The sequence below is a fragment of the Thermothelomyces thermophilus genome, chromosome 3, assembly GCF_000226095.1.
Source record: "Thermothelomyces thermophilus ATCC 42464 chromosome 3, complete sequence".
NCBI classification, from domain to species: domain Eukaryota; kingdom Fungi; phylum Ascomycota; class Sordariomycetes; order Sordariales; family Chaetomiaceae; genus Thermothelomyces; species Thermothelomyces thermophilus.
The window spans coordinates 2,515,165-2,540,384 of record NC_016474.1 but is presented as its reverse complement, the minus strand read 5'-3'; the positions used below and the strand labels follow the sequence as shown (position 1 = coordinate 2,540,384).

The window sequence follows — 25,220 nt, the reverse complement described above, 5'->3', positions numbered from 1 at the left end:
CGGGGTTCGCTCACATAGACAATGTAAAACCAAAAAAGAAAACAATATCCGCGACCTGCCTGTCTTCATCACCATCTATCCCCCCTCATCCCCACAAATGACAAAAAAAAAAAAAAAAAAAAAGGAAACCAACCACACCCCCAGCCTCCCCCTTCTTCCCAACTCGTGCACAACACAACAAGTTACGGAGTTACTCAACCAACCATCGTCATTATCATTCATCATCATGACCCTCCAAAGTCCATCTTCAACGCGATGCTCGGCTCCCTGGTCCCCTCCCCTTCCCTCTTGACCCCGCCAGCGCCGCCCGCCGCCGCGGCGGCCTCCCTCCCGGCCCTGATGACCTCCTCCAGGAACCCCTTCTGCCCTTCGCCCATGGCCCCGACGACCGCGCGGAAGGCGGCCTGGTCGGCCGACGCGAGCTCCAGCAGCCGCCCGCTCGTCTCGCGGTACACCTCCTTCTGCTGCTCTCCCCCGGCCCCCCCGCCGCCGCCGCCCTCGCCGAGCGCGCGCGCCAGCAGCGCCGGCAGCACGAGCGCCACGGCCACGGGCGCGCGGTCCGACGGCACCGTGGCCACGTACGCCGTCAGCGCCGCCGCGACCTGGCCCCGCGCCCGCTCCGGGTCCTCGGGGTCCGTGTCGGTCACGAAGGCGATCAGACGCGGGAGGAGGTGGCGGGCGAGCGTCTGGTCGGCCGGCGTCGGGTTCGGTTGGAGGAGGAGGGTGCGGATACAGGACGCGGCTATCTTTGCCGTCTATTTTTTGGTTGTTTTGTTTTAGTCGTAATGGCGCCAACGTGAGTGCTGAATAGGAAGGGATGCTTGGGTTGGCGGGGAAGGGGAAGGGGAACGGGAAGGGTGGTTTTCTTACCATGCGGTCCGTTAGGCAGTCCAAGAGTTCCTCGAGGAAGCGCGCCACCAGGGGCTCGCTCGCCGGTAGGTGGTTCTTGCCCGCGGTGAAGAGGACCGTAAGTGCCAGCAGGCAGTTCTTGACACAAGCTAGAGAGGTAGGAGCCTCGCGTTTCTGCGCGTTCAGGTAGATGGATAAGAACCGGCGCAGGCATCCTAGCAGCTGGACGTCTGTCTGCGACTCGCCGTCTTCCGAAGCCTGCCTGGAGTTGGACATGCTCGTAATAAACCGCTTGAGGGTCGGCAGGGACTGGGGCACGATCACCTCCTGGCACGAAGGCGTGGCGAGGATAGTGGCGAAGATGTGGATGATGCAGGCGTAGAGGTCCGTCTTGATGATGGCGGGGAACACCTCGGCGGCATCGACCAGTGCGTTGAGCGACGTCTTGATGAGCAGGATCGCCTCCTCCGTCATCTGATGGCGGGTGGGCTGGGGGTTCTCGCTGAGGTTCGGCAACAAGCCGGAGAGAACGAGGACGATGATGCGGGTGAGCTCAAACAGCTGCTCGATATCCTCCGATAGCTCGCCGTTGTCGGCTTCCTCGTGTTTCCTCGCCGCCGGGTGGGCCAAGCAGAGATCCCTCGCGATCTCGACAATGACACCCTGAACGTCAAGCCCTTCCGTAAGGACGAGGCGATCCAGAAGGTCCATGGTCTCGGAGAAGATGGCTTCGCGGTAGATTGCCTGACCGGACACGCTCGGGTGCAAGATCTTCTTCAGCGCGGTGAGGATCTCCAGAGTCTGCTCTTGGGTCGCCAGAGACTCGCTTTGCCCAGACTTGGTGGCCAGCGCCTCGAATGCGATGCCGAACAGCACGAAGAAGAAAGCAACTGGCTCGTCGCGGTAGTTGATGTCGAGCCCCCGCGAGGTGCCGTTGGCGTTGGGGCCGGTAACCTCCTTGCCGTCGAGCGCATCGAAGACGAAGTCGCTGTCCTGACCGATCAGGCTGGCGATGGCATCCACCAGCTTGAGCCAGGTGTCCTGGTAGAACTTGAGCTGCGTCTCTCTGTTGAGCGCCGCGTACACCGTGTCCAGGCTCCCAGAGAGCGAGGGGGGTCCCAGTGTCATGGAAATATCCGGTTCGAAGCGCAGCCGGGCAAACTCCCGGAGAGATTCCAACCACAGCGGCGTCAGCGTGCCAATGTGCGGCTTGAGAACGTCCACCAGGTAACTCTGCTCCGAGCTCGCGACCTGGAGCTCAGCCCAGGCGCCGAACACAGCCATCTTGACCATGACCCGGGCATTCGAGCTCAGCCCCTTCAAGTCACCGATGCCAGCATTCTCGTCTTCGGACCTAAAGTTCTCGAGCGAGCTCACCAGCGTCTTGAGTATCCGCCCCATCCTGTCGACATCCCTGACGATACCGGTAGCGATAAAGCCGGCGCAGACATGGACGGCCTCGGCAGCCAGCTCGGGCGAAGAGTCGGCCGCGAATGCGGGGGTGAGCGCCGAGCTGATCTGAGCCTGGTATTGCTCAAGCAGCATGGCCTCCTCGAAGTCGGGGTCGGGCACCTTGCCAAACATCTTGAGGACGGCGCCGATGATCTTCAAGCCCCAGATCCTCTGCTCAACAACCCCGGAAGTGGACGCCGAGAAGGCCATCTTGACGACGTCGGCGATCTTGCTCTGCAGCGCAGCCTGGGCCGCAGACTCTCCGTTCGTGGCAACGTCCTTGGCAACGAGGATGAAAATATCGTTCAGGCAGTCCATGGCAAAGGTCGTAACCTGCCACCTCAGAGGCTCGACGTCTGGACCGCTAAGCGCGTCCTTTTCATCTTTGCTAGCGCCCGGCGCCGCGGCGAATCCGGCCACCTCCTCGTCTTGCAGGTCCAGGCCAGCGCCCGGTTTCGCGGTCTTGGCCGTCTCCTTCCTCGTATCTTTCGGTCTGGTCATCTTCAAGACATGTTGAAAGCGCGCCAGCCAGGCGGCCGTATTGGCAAGGCACGTCTGCCGCATCCAGTTCCGGATGGTGTTGCGCATCCCGTCATGGCTGGGATCCGAGTCGAGAACCAGCCAGAGCTGGTCTTCAAATCCCTTGTCTGCTGCCTCGATGACGTCGTACGGGTCCCGCTTCATGAGGTTGTGCAAGCCATCCACGGCAACGTCTCGGAGCGCGGTATTCTCCGAACTGAGATAGCCTTGCAGCGTCTTGACATACTCCGCAAAGTTTACGTAGCCGGGAGCGTACAGCGAAAGGTGCTCTAGGCAGACAAGGCTGGCTCTCTGCACCTCGAGATCCTCCTCCTGCTGGAAGTATCCGACAAGGGTAAGGATCAGCTCCCTTGACTTGGTAGAGTCCTGCAGGTCAGGACCGAGAACATTGATGAGCGAATCCACGCAGTGGGCGATCGCCGCAGACGTAGAAGACTCCACTTCGAGGTTCATCGAGGCAGGTAAAGCGACCTCCGGATTGTGCGTCTCGGAGAAGTAGAGGTTGGCCAACATTCCTAACGTCGCAGAAACGTAGTTTGCAAATCCGAGGCCGGAAGCGTCAGCCACCCGCGCGACCGCTTCCAGCGCCCAGTAGTGGACGGTGGGATGCGGATCGTTGCACAACGACAGCAGGATGTTGAGGACGGCCTTGAGGTGATAGCCGGCCGCCATACTTCCGATCTTGGCTTGGATGGTTCCGAGTGCCATTGCGCAGCCGGCTCTCGCACTAGGTTCTCGGTTGACGACAATGGTGTCGATGAGATACTTGATCTCCTGGTTTGTAAAAGCATTGCCGCATGTGCCACAGAGCCGAGCAACAGCCTCGTAGGCGATGCTCCGGAGGTACGGGTCCCGATCCAGCACAAAATCACGAAGCAGCTCCTGGATGAGCTTTTCGACGGCCGCATTGGTCACGTCCCCTGGAGGCGACTTTGTCTCCTTTACTGCCACCCGCAAGATCAAGAGGAGAGCGGTGGCGACGTTAACGTTGATGGCAGCCTTGCGGCCAGGATCCCTCTGCAGCGATCCGGCAGCGATGAAGGTCGTGACCTGTTCCAGCACACTTTCCTGAACCTTTGGTGGTGTGAGCGGAAATACGAAAGCAAAGAGCTGGATGGCCATGTTGACCACCTCGGTCGCCGCAGGGTCAGGAAGAGCCGGGCCATCAGCGCTGCCGATATATAGGGCGGAGGCATCGTGCTCAAGGGTGCCGCAGACGGGTGAGACCAAGAGCCTGTCAATCTCCTCCTCCGGGCCCTCCCGGCCGGATGGAGTGCGGTCCATAGAGCTCTCGTGTTGTCCTGGAAGCGGCCTGACGTTGAAACCTCGTACGAGACCGGTGACGCCGAATCCGGAGTTGTCGCCGATATCCCAAACCGACTCGAACGTCGAAGCCGTATTTGCGATCGATGCGCTGAGCGAGCTCGGGGTGTAGTTATCCGGATCCGCAAAGAGGGAGATGGCTAAAGTGAGAAGGTTGGATTGTAAAAGCGCTTCGGTGCCGCCGGGCGGGCTAATGTTCACCAGCTTTGTGTAGCATTGCAGGACTCTCCGCTGTACCATGATCTCCAAATCTTGGAGTTGCAGAGACGGTGTTAGCCTCTCGCTGATGTCTTCCGCCGTCTTCTTCGACGGCAGCGTTTTCAGGAATGCTGTCGTGCTCTGCAGCATTGTCGCGATGCGTTTCGAGACATCGACTGTTAGGAGACGGCTGTTGAACTCCAGGAAGGCCAGGATCGAACTCAGCGCACACTCCCGGACGTGCGTCAGGAAGGAGGCGTTTAGATAATTCCGATGGATGGAGCTGTCCTTGGCCAGAACCTTGGGCAGGGCGTTCTTCCACAGGAGAAGGAGCTGTGAGAGATGGATCTTGACAAAGTTTGGCCCCAGCGACATGAGCCCGCCGATCAGAGTCCATGCAACCTGGATCTGTGTGCTCGCCACGCGCAGCTCGGAACTGCCGCTCGACTTGAGCAGATTCGTCGACATTGTCAGCACCCGGCTATTGATGTCCACGGAGCCGTACAGCGGCCGCTGCGGACTCGCGCTGAGACCGGCGGCGAGCCCGTGCGACAAACCGAGACACCGCCGAGGTGAGCCCCGTCCGGTACCGAGAAGCCCCAGCTCCCTGCTGAGGCTGTTCATACACACCGAGAGACATGGCAAGAGCTGCTGCGGGCAGGCCAATAGGAATGTCTTCAGACACGCCGATGCATACACCTGGACAGTGTAACTCGGGTGCTGCAGAACCTGAATGAGACCGTCGCGGCACGCTTCTGAGAAGCTACTGGCTGCCGAACCCAGGCTGTTGATAAGGGACGCGAGGGCGCTCAATGAAACAGCCAACGTTTGTTTTGCGGGCTCGGGCTTCTCCTTGAGAGCCTGCGGATAGTTCCTGATGATGTCGTTGAGGAGGGCCTTCGCCGCGTTGGTCTGGCCCGACTCTCCAAGGATCTTCTTTCCAACGACGTCCTGGATGATGATTTCGATCATGCGCCGAGAGATCAGCAGACGGTACCGGTTGTTGGTTATGGTGCTATGCCCGAGAATCTCGACCGTCAAGTGCTCAACGATCCGTGTGTAGTTACTTTCTACTGTCTTCTCTCCGAGTTTCCGAAACATGTTGCCATAGCAGACAGCGATCGCAGCCCTGGACCGGTTCGAGGTCGACATTCGGACATACTGCGTCGATAGGGTCTTGAGCATATCGAGCAGCGACAGGGCCAGAATCTGGGACTTCTTGGTCGGCGCTGGGCTCTCCGGACGCGGTGGAAACTCGTCGTCGTCTTGCAGCGTGCCGATCTGCGCGGACTGTCGCTTGGCAGCCTTCGACTTGGTCCTCTTGACTAGCACCAAGGGTGCTTCGCCGACGGCAGATTCCGAGTAACCTCGAACAAGAGCCTCCGCGAAGCAGTCGGCCGCGGCCGAGCGTACGTTTGAGGAGGGAGAATCGAACGTCTTGAACATGGAAGACCGCAGGCTGTCAAAGTCGCTAGATGTCTGGAAGTAGGGCGTGAATTGCAGGAGCGAACGCAGACAGCGGCACGCAGTGATGATGACGAGTGACCCCTTGTCGCTTGTGGCATAGCTCCGGCCCTGCTTCCAGATATCCCTCGCGATGCTCTCGTCCAAGCTCCCGCCCAGCTTAGCCGCGATCTTGCCCAGAGCGGTGAACACGGAGGCCCGAAGACCGGCATTGCTCGAAGATGACTTGAGGAGTTTCAAGAGCGCCGAGCAGGCCAGTTGGTGGAGGTTGATGGCACTGTCGCCCGCGGCGGCGTAGACCTCGCCGAGACACGCAACAGCGGCATGTTTTGTGCGTATCTCGCCCTCGTTCTTCGACTTCCCGCTCGAGATGATCCCAGATAGGTCGTTGACTGTCTCAAAAAGCAGCTTGCGGTCTCCCTTGCCAAAGATGTGCCCAAGACATTTCGCTAGCGTGTTGCGGATGACCCTCGTAGGAGGCGGGGTCGAGAGGTTGATGATCTTGAAGATCTCTTTCTTGAGGTAGAACTGCTGCGCTGTGCAGTCGTCGGGCGGGAGGCTGAGGACATGCTTGCTCAATGTCGATACGAAGCTCAGCAGAGACAACTCCTGCTGCTCTGTGGGCAGCCCTTGGAGCTTGGCGACATCGAACTCGGGGTTCGAAGTTGCTGCTGCTGCTGCTGCCGCCGCCGCCGCCGCCGCCGCTCCAATCGACGTGCGCGGGGTGTCGCCGTTGATGGTGCCGGGCTCGTCCGTGCCCGCGGTCGAGGCCATCGGGGGCTGGCTTCGCGGATGCGGTTCTTGTCGAAACTGGGCGTACGGAGTAGCGGTTGAAGAAGATGGAAGAGACGAAGCCGAAACCAAGAAGGAGCCTGGGGAAGTGTCTGGGCGGTCATGTCAGGGGGGCGCCATCCCACAATGGTGCCGTGGTGGGGCGTGTGGCAGGCCAATGACAGCGTTCTGGGGCCCCAATACCCGATCTGCAACCCCTGTCGGGCCCGCTGCAACAGTCCCGGCCGGCAGCGCGAAAATCGATTCAAAGATCGGTCCGCAGCGGGAGCTTCCACTTACTGCACGCTTCCCACCTTGGTTACCGTTAGCCTCCAGGCTTCGCCGCCCCGTCTCGGGAGGAAGTCCGCGATTCGCACGACGGAGTTTTTCACTTTCCGCACAGTACCACGTACAATTCCTTTTTACTTTCTCGCTTATCTCACGTTCTGAATGTTCTAGATTCGGGCTATAATTTCTCCATCTGCTTCCTCCCTCCTCCCACTCATGGCGTCCCTGTTCCGACCTCTCATCCAGTTACCTCGGCCGGCAAAACCGTCGTCGATATGCGCACAATGCCGCCGCGCCTTCGTTTCCAGCCCAATCCTCCAGGCCGGGCACAACAAATGGAGCAAGATCCGCCACGACAAGGCGGCCAATGACATGAAGAAGAACGCGGCCCGCACACTCTTCTGCAAGAACATCACCTTGTACTCTAAACGTACGCCGCCCTCTCCTGTCTCGTCAGAGCCCTAGACAAGAGAAAAAGACTCACACCACCCCGGCAATGGCCAGTCTACGGCCCGGATCCCAACCTCAACCCCCAGCTAGCCAGCGCCATCACCGCGGCCAAGAAGGCCAGCGTGCCCAAAGACAAGATCGAAGCAGCCATTGCGCGCGGGCAGGGCAAGTCGTCGGGGGGCGAGGCACTCGAGTCCATCACGTTCGAAGCGATGATGCCCCCGTCCATTGCGCTGATCGTCGACCTCGAGACCGAGAGCAAGCTGCGGGCGCTCCAGGACCTCAACCAGATGGTCAAGAAGGCCAAGGGATCGCCGAGCTCGTCCAAGTTCTTCTTCTCGCGCCTCGGCCGGGTTGTGTTTGAGAAGAGCGAGAGCGGGCCGGACGTGGACCAAGTCATGGACGACGCCATCGAAGCGGGGGCGGAGGACCTCGAGCACGACGCGGACGGCAACATTGTCGTCTGGACGCAGCCGTCGGATACGATGCAAGTGTGCAAGTCGGTCGGATCCAAGTTTGGGCTCAAGATCCTGAGCTCGGATATCGTCTGGACGGCGAACGAGGACACCAAGACCAAGCTGGATGCCTCGGACGAGTTGGTCCATTTCACAGAGCTGCTGGAGGCCTTGAGGGAGTACCCCGATGTTCAGGCCGTGTACTCGAACGTGACCAAAGGAGCCATGAGCGACGAACAATGGGCCAAGATCGAGGAGAACTTGGACACGTAGAGGTGGCGCAGAGACTAGACTTGTACCAGTAGTAGATGGAACCTAAAAACCCCCAACCCATAGATGTGTTGCGATTGATGTACAGCCCGTATGAACATGCCGCCCTCTTTATGAATCGGTCATGTCGAAAGACGAGGTGGCTCGATAGTAGAAACCCGAAAACGCCGTATTTTCCCGATACCAACCCACCCCCCTCCGTCATTCGCACCATATCATGTTGTACACTCGCCGGCTTCTCCCTCACGAAGCCCCAGCCATTGCTCACCAGAAAGTTTCCTACTCTTCACCCTGCGGCTGCTGCTGCTGCTGCTGCTGCCCCTGGTTCGGGTTCAGCGCCGCGGCTCGTGCCTCGGCCGCGAGCCTCTGCTCCCTCAGGTACAGCCTTCGCGCGCGTAACCTCTCCAGCTCGGCATGGATCTCATCGCGCTCGAGCGGCACCTTGTTGGTGTTCTCGGGCTTGGGCCAAAAGTCGGGGACCGAGAAGCGGCTGTCGAGATTCGTGCCGAAGTAGTACATGACCCCAATGGGGAACATGACGTACATGCCGAACTAAGGTAGACGGGAAAAGTCAGGCCAAGATGATACGATACGAGGGGAGAGATCGCAGTCGGGGGAGGTGGGGGGAAAGGTCAGATTTTGGGAGACGCAGAGCTTACCTTTAAGACTTCGAGGTTGAGCCCACCCATGATTCGGATTCTCGACGACACCTGGTTGTTGTGACGCGGGTCGGAGAGGGCGGAGGGGAGTGTTAGACGCAGGCTGTCCGTTCTCTGGAATTGGCCGTTCGGCCCCAAATTTCGCGAGCTAAGGTGGGGCGCCCCACTGAGAAGTGAGTGACACCTCGGTGAGAGCATGGAACCGGTACACTACACAGCCCGCCGAGGCCACTGCAAGGTAGCCATCCTTGCCACTGCGGCCCAAGCTCCGGCCATCAGGGTGGTCCAAGACATTGTTGCTTGGTCTCGCTCGCACAAGGTTCCATTACTGCGTACGTATCCGTACGTTGCTATCAGATTACCGCCCAAAAATAAGAAAAAAAAAAGATGCTACCTCCCCCTGACCCCAGGACAGCTTTTCGTTACTCTCCAGATAGCAAGACCTCGCCGCCCAATGACTCTAGACAGGGTATTCCAAACGCCGTCCTCCGCAAAATCCAAATCATCCAGGTTCAGGTGCTGCTGATACCGCCAGACCTCGCGAAACCTCAATCCCTCCAGCCCTTTATTCGGAAGATAAGGGTCCAGCCATGTCGCAGACAGCGGCGCCACCAGGTATGTCCCATTCTTCTCTTTCAGATACTCCATGCTCCTCCTGTCCGCCGGAGTGTCGCAAGTTGCGAGCTGCTGTAGCTCCTCTAAAAGCGTCTCCCCTTTCATACCCATGACATCCCGCGTCCGCAAGACCTCGTTCTTCCCGTTCAGCAGCCAGATGGGCGGCATATATGTTTTCCACCACACCGCCTCGGTCGCGTCCGGCTGTTTGCTCATGAAAACCTGCGCCGGGACGATCCCTCCTTGGTGGTAGACCCCCATTAGCGTGCCGAAGATGACGTTGAAGACGATCCACGACGCCACCCAGGCGCGCATTGCCTTCTCGCTCCTCGGGAGGCGGACGGAAGAGAGGATAAGGGGAACAGTAGGGAGGAGAAACCGTGCCTCCTGGTGTTGCGATAAAGAGAGAACGGCAATGCCCGAGATCGCAGAGTACAGGCGCGATGAGCGCTTGGGCCGGGTGAAGAGGAGCACCGTCGCAGGTCCGAGGAGCTGTGGCAGGTTCACCAACAGGTGCTGATACCACGGGTGCAGTCCATGTTTCGCCAGGTTGGCCGGCGAGATGTTGTAACGGAGGTTGTTGAGAGGGGTAAGAACCGGGTTGCGGAGCAGATCGGACCAAGAAATCGAATGCGGACTGTAGAATGCCGTATCGAGCGTGATGGCGAGCGCGGTCGTGCAGATTCCAGCCGTGACGATCGCGACAAATGACAGAGGGCTGCGCTTCGTTAGCTGTGCTCCCCACCTTTGGAGGGAAACCATGGCGTCGTACTTCTTCCAGTAGTAAGGTAACAGCCGGAGGCCGGGTATCAGTAGGAAGGCCGGGAACGTGATCCTGTTGAAGACGCCAAAGACGGCGACAATCCCGAGGACGGTCGAGGCAAGAACCGAGCCGCGCTGCTGCGTCTTGTTAGCTCGCCGTCGCCGCGTCCCATCCCGTTCCTGAATTTTGATATGCCTACCGGACTCGCGACAATGCGCTCAATAAGCACCAGACTCCAAGCCACAACCAACGTCTCTATCGAGTTGGAAAAGGTGTGCGTCTGAAACGTCCAGGTGACGTAGGACGATGCGACCAAGAGAACTGCCACGCGCCTCTGCCGTTGCGACGGGATAAGCTCGTGTAACGCCCAGTCCTCCAGCACGAAGCTGACAATGAACATCAACACCCGCAGCGTCCAGAAGACCGCGATGGGGGGGATCTCGCCGTCTTTTCCATTCCCAATCCACAGCCACCGGAGCAGGAGCATCGGGAGTCCGTAAACGGGCCATAGTGGGAATACGCTCCGAATTGGGTTGTCGCTTGTGAATTCCCAGGTACGTCGGACAGGGTAACGGAAGATCTCTCCTGCGTTATGGCACCATGTCAGCAATTGGTTCGCCAGTGCAGCAATTCGCGCGCGAGGTCCTGATGGAAGCGCACTGCGGACAACCGATCGAGGGCTGGTCACGGAGGCGTGTTCGTGCTCCTGCAAACAAGTTCCATCCACGGCCGGGCTGTCGCACAACACGCCGGCCGACGGGGTGTGTCACTCACCAGCGATGACCTCCGGGCCCTGGAGGTTCTCGTCGGGATGTAGGTAGCTCGGCGACAGCGCGAACCAGAGCCGGACCAAAACCAGAAAGAGGTATGTTCTTCGCCACATATTATCCTATTAGCCTCGGCGCGACCTCCTCGTCGCAGTTCCGAAGCATCCGGTCGAGGGGGGAGAGCAATGCGCAGCTCAGTCGCTTGCCGGCCTGGGAGCATCACCAGGAGCAGCAGTCGGGTAGAAAAGAGGCTGATGGTCGTCGATATCGAGAAAGGGAGGTCATGGTCGGGAAAGCCGTGCTGTCGCGTAAAAAGCAAAGAAAGGACCGACGGGTGGTGGGAAATAAACGGCCCAGCGCAAATCTAAGGAAAGCTGCTTGGACAGGCCCGGCGACAGCCAGTGACGATGACGAGTTCCACGGTGCAGTGATGCCACCCCCTGTCAGTGACAGGGGTTTCAACTGCTGACAGCTTGCAATTGTGCCATCATTCCTAAACTCCGTTCCTGAGAATGGGATGATCCACAAAGCAAATAACTCTCCGCTCCTCTGTATGTTAGGGCAGAACACATACGTACTAGGAAGTACTAAACGATTACCCGCCTGACATCTGGAACATACAAGTTCTTTAATCGTGTTGGGACCCTTATTACAGCTGCGTGCGTCCCTCCGATAAAGAGTGCTCTGTGTGCGAACGAAGTGGGTCGCTGTGATAACCCCGGCTGCTTGCAAGCAGCAACAAGCCATTCACCATTCTGGCATGATTCCATTTTGGTCTGGCTGTTGTTTTCAGACCATCAAACCCCCGGACCCCTGAACCAGCGACCTGGGGTCGATTCCTCAGCATTCCAGAATACGCCCCCTCAAAGAGGGGCTGCCATTTCGGTGCGCATCAGGATCTCCCAGGATCGTCGAAGGGAAGGATTAACAACGCTGTTGAGCAATGCATAGGCTGTTTCCTTATCACGGAAAACTTGAGATTGGTTCAGATTGACCCAGGTCACGAAGTACCGAGTCTTTGCTAGTCCTCGGTCATCAGCTCTGGGGCAGAAATCCCGCTGAAAACAATGATTTACCCTTGCTTCGTGGAAAGATACCTAGATGCCAACTGTGTAGGCACCTACCTTAGATACGCGAAGTTTTTTACCTTCTGGACGTATTCCGTAATTTCAGCTGAGACTCAGGTTGGTTGCTGCATGATGGCGTCGCGATCATTTACTCTACAGGCAACCACAGTACTATGTAGTGAATCTTGTGGGCTCGTGCGCATCAGCCTTCGAGTGCCCAACAAGGGCCGGTGGCGGCGCTGCTGCCTCGCCAAGTGGAGAGCACAGAGTCGGCAGCAGCGAAAGACGACCACAATCGCCCGTCCCTTCCTCAACGACATCTCTTCGCTCATAAAGTTCTGGTCATCGCTTAGCCGGTCTCTAGAGCCTAGAGGATTTTGGAAAGGTGCGTTGCTAACCTATTTAACCATGCCCTCCCTTTTGGGTTCCCTTCTGCATTCTACATTCCGCATTCTGGCTACAACCTATCAAAACCGATCTCAACCAACAGCCGCGCTAACTCGGGGTACATCAGCAGCTGACTTCCACCGACCACCTACCATCATCCTCCGCATTCTTCAACACATCGACAGACGGATACCTCGCGACGCAAAATGTCTGCCGACAAGTCAGTCCAAAAGGTGATCCTCGCCAGCAATGAGGGCTCGCACATCGAAGTCGGTAGGTTAATCGGAGTCGCCCCGCATCTTGACTGCCCCGCCTAACCACGTCCTTGCCACAGATCGTGTGGTCGCTGAGCGGTCCATGCTCATCAAGAACTTGATCGAAGACTTGGGAGATGAGGCTATCGCCAACAGTCCAATCCCGATCCCCAACGTGAACGACCCAGTGCTGCGCAAGGTTGTTGAGTGGTGCGAGCACCACCGCAACGACGCCGTTCAGTCGGCCGACGACGAGAATGACAACCGCAAAAAGACTACTGACATCGACGAGTGGGACCAGAAGTTCATGCAGGTGGACCAGGAGATGCTGTTCGAGATCATCCTGGTGAGTACTCATATCCAGGACGCTCGCGTAACCGGAGGCCCATGGCTGACTCCTCGTGCAGGCTGCCAACTACCTCGATATCAAGGCCTTGCTTGATGTCGGTTGCAAGACCGTGGCAAACATGATCAAGGGCAAGTCGCCAGAGGAGATCCGCAAGACATTCAACATCACGAACGACTTCACCCCCGAAGAGGAGGAGCAGATCCGCAGGGAGAACGAATGGGCCGAGGACCGTTAAATTTGGTTGCTCTGAGCCTGTAAAAGGAAGTCGCTCAATTCTTGCGCCCCATCCTTCGGGACTCGCACATAGCGGACATCAGCTCGAAGCTGCCACGCGTCCAACACAGGTCCTTATTTGGTATTCCCAGAGGCGTTTCGGTTACGTTGACTGGTTTGCTTCGGTATTTAGTAGCTTGAGAACAGGTTGCATGGGCTGCTGCACATGATTTCTATTGCAGACAGCCCCGGCTTTTTGAAGAGAGGAAGTGCACATGAGGCAATGACCGGGCCGTTTTTATGATCCTCCTATCGCGAGGTTTTCTCACTTAGAAAAAGGCTATGACCGAATAGACGCTGCCAAGATTCCTGGCCTTCAGCCATGTCGTTTGCTCTTACTGAAGGAGAGATGGCGGGCGTTGCGAACAAGATTTCAAGCCGGTGGTTTTTGAAATGACTCATGGATTCGTCCCCATCACACCTTGCGACCGTCAAATATGCCAAGTGCCGGGAACGTCGTGCTGCATAATCTTAGGACTTGAGTTTTATCAGACAGCGGCCACCGGAGAAATATGTATTGCGTAGAAGGTATTGCGTAGAACCCAAAGGGCCGAACCTGCCTGGAAGCGCAGACTCTCAGCATGTTCCTTCAGTTCATGCAAGCTTGTAATCGATTACGGCAACCATCTCGTTCCTTGGGACGCAGATGCTGAAAGTGGGAAAGTCGTCACGTTCAAGGCATCAAATGCCAGTTCTCATTCCCCTTTTCCCCTTGACCCTTTAAATGCCATGGCATACTCCGTTAGAAAACGAGTTTCCCCAGTAAGTTCCCAGTCGAGCTAGAAAAGCAAAAATCCCAAACCGCCAAAACTTGGCTCGACAAAGAGCAACCCGGACACTCTATTGCCTGCACCCTTCCTTGCTCCCGTCCCAGCTTCCCCGTTCGTAATCGCCCCCCTACTTGATATTGTCATGGCTCAACCTCTATCCCTCGTGATGGCGATCGGCCTGGCTGAGGGCTAAGAAGAAAAGCCGTCGGCTGGGTGGGCTGGGCAGAAAGTTTTTGCCGGCAGCCATGTGGGTAGTGACAGCAGCAGCCGTGGGGAGAGTCGAAAATTGTTTGTTGGGGTCGAACGAGGAAATAAGAGGGATGGCATTTAGAGGCCGAGGCGGGTCTTGCGCCAGTGCCTCCGCTTGGCGTTGTACCTGTTGACGCAACATGTTAACGTTCTATCGCCAGGCAAAGTGTTTGTCTTGGTGGTCGCGGGCAGTCAAGGTCGCGCAGCTCATCGTTCGTCGGGGTATTCGTACCTAATGGTGTTGCCGGTGCGGAGCCGAATCCATTGCGGGATGGGCCGGTTCTGCTTCTGGGCCTTGGCCAGCTTCTGCTTGACACGGAACGTCTTGTGGCTCTGTATGAAGAATCGCGCACGTTAGCCTCTTCAAAACCTCCAATTCGACCTTTGAATACCCCTCCTCCGGCCCTGGGGTGGTTCTCCGCCAGATCTCGAAACTCCAAGAATGACATAAATTAAGCCTCATAACCGTGCAGAACTGGAAATACGTACCGGCATTTTGACGGTGTTGTCGAGTTTTCCGAGGCGATGTCGATGTCGAGATGTTCCTCAGGTGGGTGGGATTCGAATATTTGGTGTGGGCTTCAGAATTTCCCGCGCGCTAGGGCCGGAAATCGAGTTGTGGCTGGGTCACGTGCTCCCCGCTTCCTGTGGCTGATTTCCCGGTTGGATTGAGGAGGAACTCGAGCCTTGAACGATGGCATGCGCCTGGCATGCCATTCGTTAAACGCCGATCAGGGCGCGACCGTGCATCCTTGATTTCCAAGACCAGGTCCCTGACCAGCGAGAGGCCTCTCGGATCAACAAATAAAGTTGCATGAACCTCGAGAACAGAGAATTTCGGCTAACTCCACAACTGACCACATCCAGAGGTGCTTCTTCAACAAGTTACCAGTTTTTTTTTCTCCTTTTCTGACGCCTTCGTGATATCTGAGCCTATTCGCCAAACCAGCTGGTTCCATTTCGACTTTTCCGCACCCCGTTGTCAATTGGGTAGTTCGCGGATTAAGTCTGCTCCACGCGATTTGCAAACCTAACCTCCTCCCTACCCGCGACTTCCAGGGTGTTTCGAATACCACGACATCAAGATGGGTCAGACAGTTTCGTGGTTGTCCAGCTGGGTTTGGGCAAAGAAGGAGATTAGAATTCTGATTCTGGGCCTGGTTCGCCTTCCCCCCTGATGATGCCTCAACCGGTCGCGTACTGAACAGTCTCGCTCCACAGGATAACGCAGGCAAAACGACGCTCCTATACAGACTGAAGGTGTGTCTCCAATGTTTGATGGCAACGAGTCCGAATCACTCACAGACCATACAGATCGGCGAGGTGGTTACAACGATACCCACGATCGGGTTCAATGTCGAGTCGGTGACATACGGGAAACTCAACTTCAACGTCTGGGACCTGGGCGGACAAACAAGTATTAGGCCGTACTGGAGGTGCTACTATGCCAACACGGCTGCTGTCATCTTCGTGGTCGACTCCACCGATATCGAGCGTCTGCAAACGGCCGCCGACGAACTTGCAGCAATGTTGAACGAGGATGAGCTCAAGGACGCTGCCCTGCTAGTTTTTGCCAACAAACAGGATCAACCAGGGGCAAAAGGAGCAGCCGACATCTCTCAAGCCCTCCGGCTTGGCGAACTCAGAGACAGAAACTGGAGCATCATGGCATGCAGTGCGGTGGAGGGATCGGGTATCAAGGAGGGAATGGACTGGTTGTCGGTAAGTCTTGGGCTCCGACGCTTCATTGAGATTGTTACCTAACGAGATGCAGCAAACCGTTTCACAGGATTAAGAGAAGGCCCGGGTTTGAATACACCGAACACGGCTATTTTGGTACATGACACGTATGCATCTCATATATTATTCCGGCCACTTGGGTATTGGACAAGGTGGTTGGCCTTGCGGCGTTTGGCGGGGGAGCTGCCCAGGCTCATGGACGACATATTATGCGACGGCGTATGCTGCATCAGAAGGGGTGGGACAGCGTTTCGTTAGATGGATACATGACTTACAACTTTTAATACAAGGGACGCCAGGCTCCGAAGGGCCGGCGTTCCCGTTCATTGTTTCGGCCCAGGACTTTGTAATTACCCTCGATAACCCACCTCCGGCGGTGACTATTGCGTGCATGTGTAAGAGCCGTTTAGCAAGACGCCCGAAGTGCCCGCCGATTACGACGATGCGATCCGTCTTGATATGCCGTCGTGCAGTTCGGGAACTAACACGGACTTCAATGCAAATGGAACAAGCTTCTAGCCGCCGTAAGAGTTCTAGACAGGACTATCATCTGCTCAGTCATGACCCTCGAGTACCGGAAGGTCCAGCGAGATACATCGGGCTGGAACTATTAGGTGCCGTCTATCGAAGAAAGACGAGTTGGAGCGGAGAATAAAAACAAGAAGAGGGTATCATACCAGCCTAGCCTCTCACCTCACTTTGGGCCCAATATTCAAATAGCAGCACATACAAAAGGATCTGACAATTCCAAAAGCCTGGAGGCGCTTTCTGGAGACGATGTCTGAGCCGAAGTAAATCAATGCAAGAGTAAACCAACGCTTCACGTTCTAGATTAAGAGATATAGAATGATCGTTGTGGAGGACCAACGTTAAGAATCATGATCTATGTAACGTAAGTCATTCTAGAGAATTCATGCAAGCCCATATCGTCGAAGGCCGAGATGGGTTGTGAAGCACTAAAACAAAGATATACCAGGGTGGTTTACAGTTACGCAGCGTAGCAAGGCATAACATGGAGGGTCCGTCGCACCCTTCTTCAGCAGCAACGAAACCGCGAATCTGGATTACCGTCAGCAAAAAAAAAAAGAAGAAGAAAGAATAAGAATGTAAGATTCATAAGTAGAGGAACCAGAACGATTTTCGCCTCGACCAAAGAATGCGTCAACTCAGGACAGCGGTGTGATTCGCGAGGTGATGGGCGGCGGGTAAGGTACCCGACCCCCACTCGCTCACACAAACGCCAAACAAGGATCGGAGCAAAGTCCCTGGCCTAGCTATCCTGCTGTACTAATCCTACAAATCCCGAGCAAGGTTCTTACCTTGCCTTACTCCTCGCATACGCCCTGAGTATTTTATCGGCCTCCTCTTGGCAATGACGCCAGAGGACGCGGATGCACATGTGCATACTCAGCAGATGACACCTCTTCAGGTTTGGCAGAGCTGTCAATATAGGATTAGCCTCTTGATTTCCTCGAGGTGCCGGAAGTGAGCACCGGGCTACTTTTCCCTACTCGCCAACCTCAGGCGCGAGAGAGCAAATCATGCATCAACCGTGGCTACAGGAATCATGTCGTTCTTCCCTGGAACTACTCAGTGTCTGGATTGGTGCGCTATTTGGATACATGAGTCTTGAATTTCAAAAGACGGTGATAGTTAGCGTTTTGTACAAACACCCGCCTGTGAGCGTATAGGACCAAGGTCGACTCTCGCTTTCTAGTAATGTTCATTGGGATTCAACAGGATGAGCTGTTGTTCTCGCCAAGGGGTTGTAACCACAAAGCCAGAAAGGATATGCATTTATCGAGTGCGGCCCTGCCACAACCCCGCCTAAAATCGTTGTTCCGGGAGAGTGGGTCTCGAGCCTAACCACCAGTGCCCCGCGATTCTGGCGTCTGAGTCAACATTTCTCGGAATCAGGTTAGAGCAGCGCAGTCACGTCCAGCAGTATGGCTCCGGAAAGCACCAATCCCAGGGGGGACCTCACCTCGGAGGTCCTCCATGCGCTGTCTAAGTCTGATCCGATCTCGTCCACCGAGGCCTTCCCTGGTGTCCCCTTTGAGTCGATCAAAGCTGCCCTCGACCGTCTCGCTTCCCGTTCCATGGTTACGTACGAGCAGGTTGAGCGCGAGGAAGCTCTCTTGGAGCCCGAGGCCGAAATTATTGTCAGCCATGGCAGCCATGAGGCCCGTGTCTTTGAGGCGGTGCGCCAGGCTATCGACGGCCTTTCGATCCAAGACCTCGAGAACAAGATTGGCGACAAGACGGTGACCAAGGTTGGTCAGGGCAAGGCCTTCAAGGAGAAGTGGATCAAGAAGGACGGCGCGAAGCTTGTGGCATTGGTGTGTAATTTTCCTCCTATCAATCTGAAATTTCCGCGTGCTTACAATTCTGGCAGGTCGACTCGATCAATGATGTGACGCGGGATCAGCTCAAGGTGATTCAGGAGACGCGGACGCACGACGCCAAGATCCTTGCCGATTTGAAGAAGCGCAAGCTTCTAAAGATGCAAAAGGTCATTTCTTTCCGGATAAGTAAGGGGCCCAAGTTCGCGCTCGAGATGGTCAAGGAGGAGACGGACCTCACGGCCGAGATGCTCGCATCCGGCGCTTGGAAAACGGCTACCTTCAAGCCGTACAACTTCAAGGCCTTGGGTGCGGATCAACATGCTGGTGCCCTACACCCTCTGAACAAGGTTCGGCAGGAGTTCAGGTATGCTCCTCCCACATTCTCTTCTGAGAACCTGGATCAATTGAACATGTGTTTTTGTTGACATCTACCCCACAGGCAGATCTTCTTCGAGATGGGTTTCGAGGAAATGCCCACAAATCAGTTTGTTGAGTCTGGTTTCTGGGTGAGTGTGGTTGCGGTTGGATGTCTCAGGACAGATTGCTGACCCAAAAGACATACAGAATTTCGATGCCCTCTTCGTGCCTCAGGTATGCTTCTCAAGTGCTTAATTGCGCTCCAATGGTCGTTCTAACATCATCAAGCAACATCCTGCGCGCGACCTCCAAGACACTTTCTACGTATCAGACCCGGTAAAGGCCGGAAGGCCTGCACCAGCGTCGGCAGACGATAAGCACGACTACGAGGCATACTTCCAGAACGTGCGAGAAGTTCACGAGAATGGGAAGTATGGCTCGATTGGGTACAGGTACCCCTGGTCTGAAGATGAGTCGCTCAGGTCCGTCACATCTTCCATTGCTTGGTAACCTCGACTAAATCAGTGCCAGACTGGTCCTGCGAACACACACGACTTCTGTATCGGCCGCCATGCTGCAAAAGCTGGCTGGACAGCGGAAGGATGGGCGAGTACCGCCAGCCCGGTACTTCTCTATCGACAGAGTCTTCAGGTAACAACACACTCGGCCACTCTCGGAGCCCCTACCCAGCCACTGACATTTGTCCAGAAACGAGACTTTGGACGCCACTCATCTATGCGAGTTCCACCAAGTGGAAGGCGTCATCGCCGACTATGGGTTGACTCTGGGTGGTCTGATGGAATTCATGGAGATTTTCTTCGGAGCGATGGGTGTGACTGACCTGCGCTTCAAGCCGGCGTGAGTGCTTCAGCCCACTAGCCGGGAGATACAGTTGCTGACTCCGTATTGCAGCTACAACCCCTACACAGAGCCGAGCATGGAGATTTTCTCGCACCACAAGGGGCTGAACAAGCTCATCGAAATTGGAAACTCGGGTATCTTCAGGCCCGAAATGCTGGAGGTATGTCTTTCGGATTACCAGATCTCCTCAATGAAGATTGAGACTGGAGGTCGTCGCTAACACGTGCCTCAGGCCATGGGTCTGCCGAAAGACATGAGGGTCTTCGGTTTCGGTTTGAGCCTGGAGAGGCCAACCATGATTAAATACGGCATCTCGAACATTCGCGAGTTGCTCGGCCACGGTGTTGATCTCAACTTCATCCAGAAGAATCCAGCGGTACGATTGGACAAGGACTAGAATAGACGGAGGACATCGTCAGAGAGTGCATTTTTTTGAGAATACCACATACCTTACATATCCCCGGAACAGCCGCGTTGTGCAAAGCCGAAGGGCGCAAGAGCGACCGATTGTGGCTGCGCGGAGATGTGACGTTCTCGGAGGAGCAAGGCCAAGCCTCGGCCTTCGGCGCTGGAGAAGACCGCGGCATTCCCGGTCACAGAATGCTACCCTCCGGCAACCATATCCGGTCCTGCGGTGAAGAGTCATCATCCTCGGGCACGGATCGTTGTCGCCTTTTTCCTCATTTGCGAACCACATTCCCCACAGAGTGGTTCGCATTAAACTTGATCAGACAAGCAGACGTAAGCTAGCGGCGCCGTAACCCGACTAATCAAGGACCCGGAAGGCCATGCAGCCCTATAGGGTCACAGAGCCGACCGCTGCCATCCCCGCAGCGATGGAACGTCTTGCACCGGAGTCGATTGGCGCTTGAAGCGCTCCTTTGCTCGACACCTACACGTGGACAGCCAGAGGTGGCCCGGGTGGGCCGTATCTGTGCCATTAAGTTGGCAAAAGGAAAGCCACATTGGAGTTTGCCCAGAAATGCCCAGAAATGCCCAGGATAGAAGAATGTGAGAAAGCGGTTTTTCCACGGAGAAGGCAGCCATCTTGGGCGTGTGACTGATTTCCGCTCGCATAGGTCCGGCCGGCTGTGTCACGGATATACAGAAGGTACTCCGTAGGTCTGTACGATAGGTGCTCGTAATCCGTATATTGTCCTAGGTAGGACTTGGCATACTGTGGTCCTGATGCCCTATCCAGTTCTTAATATGAGCCTTCCGGCCTCACAACCCCTTGTTCTTGCTTGCCCTTTCACAAACACCCTGCTTTCTGATTTTGTGGCATCCCTCCATTCCAGGCACACACAACCTCACACACACTCTCCCGCATTTGTAGTCCACCAAGTCTCGCGTTGGCGGTGGCAGTGCAAACCATCTCATCCAACCGGCGCCTGGAATCACCCCCCGCCAGATCGTTAGCACGAAACGGTACCTGGATCTGGTACCAACAGTCGCGTCAGCCTTTCCCTGTTCCCTGAGCGAACCCCGGGCAGCCCGCCTTGTCCTATGCCGATGGGTGGTACCTCCTACGTCCCTTCTTCCACCTCGCAGGGATCTGGGCCCGTCAGGGCCGCTACACCCACCGTTGAGAGGGCGCCCCAGTCCGCTACCAATTCGGTAAGTACTGTACCCCGTAAATGCCCAGGCATTTTCTCATCCCTATGCCGATGCGAAGAACCGCGACGCTAACGTGTCCGTCCCTTTCAAGTCATCCGGGGCTTTCGCCGGCAGTGGCGCCTACTGCGACTCGCCCACCTCGACCTCGTCAGCCGCTCCTCCTTTGCTCTGGGAGCATAAGGACGCGACCGAGCCCGCGCCGGCTTCCTCGACCGAGGCCACGCCGAAGAGGGAGTCCTTCGGGAAGGTCAACGCCTACAGCTACTGCGGCAGACACTCAAAGGAGTTCTTGTTTGGCGGCAAGGGCTTTCACGACCTGTGGAGGGCTGTCAGAAAGAAGTAAATCCACCCCGGCCCTGTCTGAGCAGAGACTGGGATGGGAGGGTGTTGACGCGCGTGGGTGTCCTTGACGATGTTTTGCTCCTTTTTATTCGAGTCGTCCATGACGTGGACGTGATGGAGCGCTGCAGGGCAGCGGCTGGAATGTGGCCGTGTTCGTATTGATACCCATTTGATACCCATCGGAGCAACTCTCTCCTTGTGAAATGACATGGTCAGGTCAGGTTTGAAAACGGGACCGGGATCTGCAATGTTTTGGATGCGATCACCGCTTAAGGTTCGCAGAATGCCATCTTTTGAGTTGGAAAGGTTAGGTAGCCTAATGTTGAATTGAGCATCGTTGCACACACTCCCGGCTGGTGATGAACATGTTGAGTTGGAAGCAGATGTCGCATTTCACACGGCGTCTAACGAACCATGCGACCATGGTCATGATTTAGTAGTAGAACCGAGGCATCGGGCCTACGTCAGTAGCGTGAGCTTAGCGGAGCAGAGGCGGCCCCACAGGTCCCAGATCCAGGCTCGGTTCGATTTTAGCTTTCCCGAACCCCGGGGCCTTGAGATGACAGCTGGGGGCCCAGCTCAACGGAAACGCTCAGGCCCTCTAAAACTCGGTCAATTTTTTGATCCTTTTTGTCCGAAGCCTTCACAATCCAAGCCCGCCATTGAGGTCCCACGTCAACCACTTTCAACATAACCGCTGGTCGACGAGATACCGGCGATACCAAAAATGGCTGCATCCACCGGTTTCGGCCCCAAAAAGGCCTACCTCATCCTCTATAATGCCGCCTCTGCCATCGCTTGGGCCACCATTCTCGGGCGTGTCGCCGTCGTCCTGTGGTGGAAGGGCGCGCCGTTCGTGCCGCTGGTGGTAGACAACTTTGCGCGCATCACCCAGACTTTTGCCCTCATGGAGGTCCTACATGCTCTGACCGGTGCGTCCTCTTCTCCGTCCAAAAAAAAACAAAAAAAAAAAAAGCCAACCATCTCTTCCGTGATGCGCCCTACCGCGGCCCGACCTGAAGCTAACACGAAGGTACTGCGCGCGCATCACGCACAGGAGTCGTCCCCGCCCCGTTCTTCACCACGGCCATGCAGGTCGCGAGCAGGCTCTTCCTCATGTGGGCCGTGTGCTGGCCGTTCCCGCAGCTCAACGCGAGCCCCTTCTACTCGTCGATGCTGATCGCCTGGAGCCTGTCCGAGGTCGTTCGGTACTCGTACTTTGCGCTCAAGCAGGTGGATGCGGTCCCAACCTGGCTGCATTGGTTGCGGTACAGCGCGTTCCTCGTACTGTACCCTGTGGGCATCAGCAGCGAGGTGGTCATGACGCTGCTCGCGCTCTGGGGCCCCGCTGCGGACCTCGTGGCTTGGTATCCGTATGCGCTCACGGCTGTGCTGCTGTCTTATGCTCCGGGTTAGTGACCTTCGCAAATATCATCGCCCTTGAAGAAGTGATGCCGAGACAGGATGTGACGCTGACTGCTATGGATCGGGTAGGCTCGGTCATCCTGTACGGCCACATGCTGAAGCAGCGGAGAAGGTACCTCGGCCCAGGCAATCCCGCACAGAAGAAGACACAGTAATGGCCGTTGCTTAAAGCGGTGATATTACTGCTTCGGCAGCTCTCCTAGAACTACCGGCCATGGGGGCCGTGTTTCAAGTTCCGGAGTATCTCTAGGTGGACGAGCGTACGGAGAACAAAAGTATACATAGAAACAGCCCCAGACGCAGGTCGTGGGCCCCTAATATCACGACATGACACCCGCCTCAGACGACTCTGCCTCCCAGCGTCATGAGCGAACCGTATCTGTCGAGCTGCTCTCATACCAATCATTGCGGAACCAGGCCGCAACCATATCCCTTGCGTCAGTCGACATCTTGTCGAAGCCCGGGTTTTCCTTGGGCCCAAACATGGCTATTCCCCCGGTTAGCATCGCGTTATCAGGGCATTTCCATTTGGAAGAGCCACTCACAAATATGCGCCCCAATCTCATCCTTCGCCCTGTCATTCACCGCCTGGCGCCAGTCTCCAGCCTGGTCCCGCTGCGGCACCACGCAGAACGTCCTCTCGCTCCCTAGCACCGTCCCAACCATGCTCACCTGCTTCGATCCCGCTGCCTGCCCCAATCGGGTGTACAAGTTCCCGAACCCGACCCCAAGCTCCTTGTTCAGTCGCACCATGTACGCTACCCGCCGCTTCAGCTCCTCCTTGCGCGCCAGGCACCCGACAAACTCGAGGTGCGACGTGACCCAACCCAGCCCCTGTGTGATTTGATCGCGCTTCAGGTAGGCTGCCGTCCCGCCGGCTGCCACGGCGCCTACGGCACCCGCCGCGATGGCGATAGTGCCCCACTTGCCCCAACCGCTGTTCGCTGGCGCGGGTTTACTCTGATTCTCCTCGCCTTTGTTTCCGTCTCTGGGTCCCGGCGATGGGGCTGCCGGAGGCAACACGCCGGCCGTCTTCGCGTCGGGGCTGGCCTCGGCGGCTTTGGTGCCGCCCCAGAGGCTCGTCAGTCCGCTTAACTGGGCGATGGCCGCCGACGCGGCAGCGTAGTGCGATTCCGCGCCGTGGGCAACCACACCAGGGGATATTCCCAGGAAGGGTGTATCGAAGCCGAGGACACCCTGGATGTACGGGAACATGAGCGCATTCGGGGGAGGCGGCATGGCGGTGGATGATTTAGTGGGGCTGTCTTCGTCGACCGAGTTGTGGATCGGTTGCTCCGAGGCGGTCCTGATGGCTGTTTCGGCCGCGACGATGCCGCCCATGGAGTGTCCTACTAACACAACGCGAACGGAGGGGTCGATTGTCGGGGAGGAGGTCCCGGCGGCTACTTCGAGGTCTATCACCTTGTTGAGGAGCCTGTGTTGAGAGAGCGGCGTGTGAGTACATTGTAAACAAGCAAAGCGGCTGCAGCACCAGCTGGAGGGGGAGGGGGGGCTGGGCTACGTACCAGTCGCTGAAGCGTGTCACGCACTCTCCCAGGTCGCCGCGGGTCTTGTATGTCGGGTAAACGACAGCCTGGACGTTCACCTTGGGAAGAGCGGCTGCCACCAGCTTACGAAGATGCTCGACAAAGGCATAGTTCTTGCCAAAGGTGGACTCATCCCCCTGATCATCCCCTTAGCTACTTCACTCATCGGAATGGACTGCGAGGCGGTCAAATGCTGGCCTGGGGGACCGTACCTTGAAGCCGTGAATAAAACAGAGCAATACCGTCTTCTTCATTGTCTGACCCCATCGAGATAAGCCTTTGGTAGGAGTCGGCCGGAGTGCAATTCTCAAAAGGTTATTATTTCCATGTGGCTCTCGTCCCGTCTGTGGAACCAGGTTCTGGTGAAGTAGGCAGGATCCTATCAAGGTGGGGGTGGGGATGGGAAAAGATCTGCATCCGGATTAGTTACACCAGAAGGTACTCCGTATTTCGCGCCAAGTTGGATGGTCCCAGCTCAGCTTGCAAGAGATCTGGTGTAGGGTATGTATGTAAGCCGTACTCCGTAGTGCGTGGCCGGGGTTCGTTACGAAATTTTGCATGGATTTCCGTCTTTCAAGACCTTGTCGCCAACAGCTCATCCCAATCCTTAATTGCCATAGTCACGGATTGTTCTTTGCGCCGTCTCTATATTGTGGCTCTTTAATGTTCACTTTTTCCGCGTTCATTTTTAGCCTTGCCAGCTCATTTTGGTCCGCGACTGAGTAGGTAGGCGTTTCGCAAACCAGCGATCAGTGTATGGAATCCGTGCTTAC

General features: G+C 56.6%; 12 protein-coding genes across 12 annotated transcripts; 7 read left to right on the top strand and 5 right to left on the bottom strand.

The window, feature by feature from the left end:
- Positions 1 to 224: 224 nt before the first annotated feature.
- Positions 225 to 6,600, bottom strand: MYCTH_2062179 (uncharacterized protein; the record flags this gene model as incomplete). The annotated part of the gene is made up of 4 exons (XM_003663045.1): positions 225 to 755; positions 871 to 3,909; positions 4,174 to 4,843; positions 5,060 to 6,600. The coding sequence occupies 4 exons, from the start codon at positions 6,598 to 6,600 to the stop codon at positions 225 to 227; spliced, it is 5,781 nt and encodes a 1,926-aa protein (XP_003663093.1).
- A 289-nt stretch (positions 6,601 to 6,889) lies between these two features.
- On the top strand, positions 6,890 to 8,170 carry MYCTH_2304543 (uncharacterized protein). The gene is made up of 2 exons (XM_003663044.1): positions 6,890 to 7,315; positions 7,390 to 8,170. The coding sequence occupies exons 1-2, from the start codon at positions 7,102 to 7,104 to the stop codon at positions 8,061 to 8,063; spliced, it is 888 nt and encodes a 295-aa protein (XP_003663092.1). The 5' UTR covers positions 6,890 to 7,101; the 3' UTR covers positions 8,064 to 8,170.
- Positions 8,140 to 9,013, bottom strand: MYCTH_2304541 (uncharacterized protein). The gene is made up of 2 exons (XM_003663043.1): positions 8,720 to 9,013; positions 8,140 to 8,612 (listed from the first exon to the last, which is right to left on the bottom strand). The coding sequence occupies exons 1-2, from the start codon at positions 8,747 to 8,749 to the stop codon at positions 8,340 to 8,342; spliced, it is 303 nt and encodes a 100-aa protein (XP_003663091.1). The 5' UTR covers positions 8,750 to 9,013; the 3' UTR covers positions 8,140 to 8,339.
- On the bottom strand, positions 9,014 to 11,510 carry MYCTH_2304539 (glycosyltransferase family 22 protein). Its single transcript, XM_003663042.1, has 4 exons — positions 10,872 to 11,510; positions 10,297 to 10,682; positions 10,107 to 10,234; positions 9,014 to 10,052 (listed from the first exon to the last, which is right to left on the bottom strand). Exons 1-4 carry the CDS (start codon positions 10,978 to 10,980, stop codon positions 9,110 to 9,112), a joined length of 1,566 nt encoding a protein of 521 aa, XP_003663090.1. The 5' UTR covers positions 10,981 to 11,510; the 3' UTR covers positions 9,014 to 9,109.
- Positions 11,511 to 12,245: 735 nt separating this feature from the next.
- On the top strand, positions 12,246 to 13,590 carry MYCTH_2315211 (uncharacterized protein). Its single transcript, XM_003663041.1, has 4 exons — positions 12,246 to 12,316; positions 12,449 to 12,591; positions 12,653 to 12,918; positions 12,980 to 13,590. Exons 2-4 carry the CDS (start codon positions 12,525 to 12,527, stop codon positions 13,154 to 13,156), a joined length of 510 nt encoding a protein of 169 aa, XP_003663089.1. The 5' UTR covers positions 12,246 to 12,316; positions 12,449 to 12,524; the 3' UTR covers positions 13,157 to 13,590.
- Positions 13,591 to 13,681: 91 nt separating this feature from the next.
- On the bottom strand, positions 13,682 to 14,752 carry MYCTH_2315209 (uncharacterized protein). Its single transcript, XM_003663040.1, has 3 exons — positions 14,703 to 14,752; positions 14,446 to 14,546; positions 13,682 to 14,340 (listed from the first exon to the last, which is right to left on the bottom strand). Exons 1-3 carry the CDS (start codon positions 14,706 to 14,708, stop codon positions 14,292 to 14,294), a joined length of 156 nt encoding a protein of 51 aa, XP_003663088.1. The 5' UTR covers positions 14,709 to 14,752; the 3' UTR covers positions 13,682 to 14,291.
- Positions 14,753 to 14,993: 241 nt separating this feature from the next.
- MYCTH_2092577 (uncharacterized protein) lies at positions 14,994 to 16,294 on the top strand. Its single transcript, XM_003663039.1, has 4 exons — positions 14,994 to 15,373; positions 15,435 to 15,473; positions 15,528 to 15,935; positions 15,988 to 16,294. The coding sequence occupies exons 1-4, from the start codon at positions 15,299 to 15,301 to the stop codon at positions 16,006 to 16,008; spliced, it is 543 nt and encodes a 180-aa protein (XP_003663087.1). The 5' UTR covers positions 14,994 to 15,298; the 3' UTR covers positions 16,009 to 16,294.
- A 1,536-nt stretch (positions 16,295 to 17,830) lies between these two features.
- On the top strand, positions 17,831 to 19,743 carry MYCTH_2304529 (uncharacterized protein). The gene is made up of 8 exons (XM_003663038.1): positions 17,831 to 18,292; positions 18,349 to 18,662; positions 18,738 to 18,804; positions 18,863 to 18,889; positions 18,944 to 19,137; positions 19,187 to 19,306; positions 19,364 to 19,513; positions 19,568 to 19,743. The coding sequence occupies exons 1-8, from the start codon at positions 17,900 to 17,902 to the stop codon at positions 19,734 to 19,736; spliced, it is 1,434 nt and encodes a 477-aa protein (XP_003663086.1). The 5' UTR covers positions 17,831 to 17,899; the 3' UTR covers positions 19,737 to 19,743.
- A 1-nt stretch (position 19,744) lies between these two features.
- MYCTH_2304525 (uncharacterized protein) lies at positions 19,745 to 20,160 on the top strand. Its single transcript, XM_003663037.1, has one exon. It carries the CDS (start codon positions 19,752 to 19,754, stop codon positions 19,911 to 19,913), a length of 162 nt encoding a protein of 53 aa, XP_003663085.1. The 5' UTR covers positions 19,745 to 19,751; the 3' UTR covers positions 19,914 to 20,160.
- A 489-nt stretch (positions 20,161 to 20,649) lies between these two features.
- On the top strand, positions 20,650 to 21,957 carry MYCTH_2304524 (uncharacterized protein). Its single transcript, XM_003663036.1, has 2 exons — positions 20,650 to 21,133; positions 21,225 to 21,957. The coding sequence occupies exons 1-2, from the start codon at positions 21,029 to 21,031 to the stop codon at positions 21,474 to 21,476; spliced, it is 357 nt and encodes a 118-aa protein (XP_003663084.1). The 5' UTR covers positions 20,650 to 21,028; the 3' UTR covers positions 21,477 to 21,957.
- Positions 21,958 to 22,045: 88 nt separating this feature from the next.
- MYCTH_2304523 (uncharacterized protein) lies at positions 22,046 to 22,958 on the top strand. The gene has a single exon (XM_003663035.1). The coding sequence runs from the start codon at positions 22,565 to 22,567 to the stop codon at positions 22,889 to 22,891; it is 327 nt and encodes a 108-aa protein (XP_003663083.1). The 5' UTR covers positions 22,046 to 22,564; the 3' UTR covers positions 22,892 to 22,958.
- On the bottom strand, positions 22,959 to 24,840 carry MYCTH_2304519 (uncharacterized protein). Its single transcript, XM_003663034.1, has 4 exons — positions 24,660 to 24,840; positions 24,427 to 24,584; positions 23,446 to 24,335; positions 22,959 to 23,387 (listed from the first exon to the last, which is right to left on the bottom strand). Exons 1-4 carry the CDS (start codon positions 24,699 to 24,701, stop codon positions 23,263 to 23,265), a joined length of 1,215 nt encoding a protein of 404 aa, XP_003663082.1. The 5' UTR covers positions 24,702 to 24,840; the 3' UTR covers positions 22,959 to 23,262.
- Between the last annotated feature and the right edge of the window lie 380 nt (positions 24,841 to 25,220).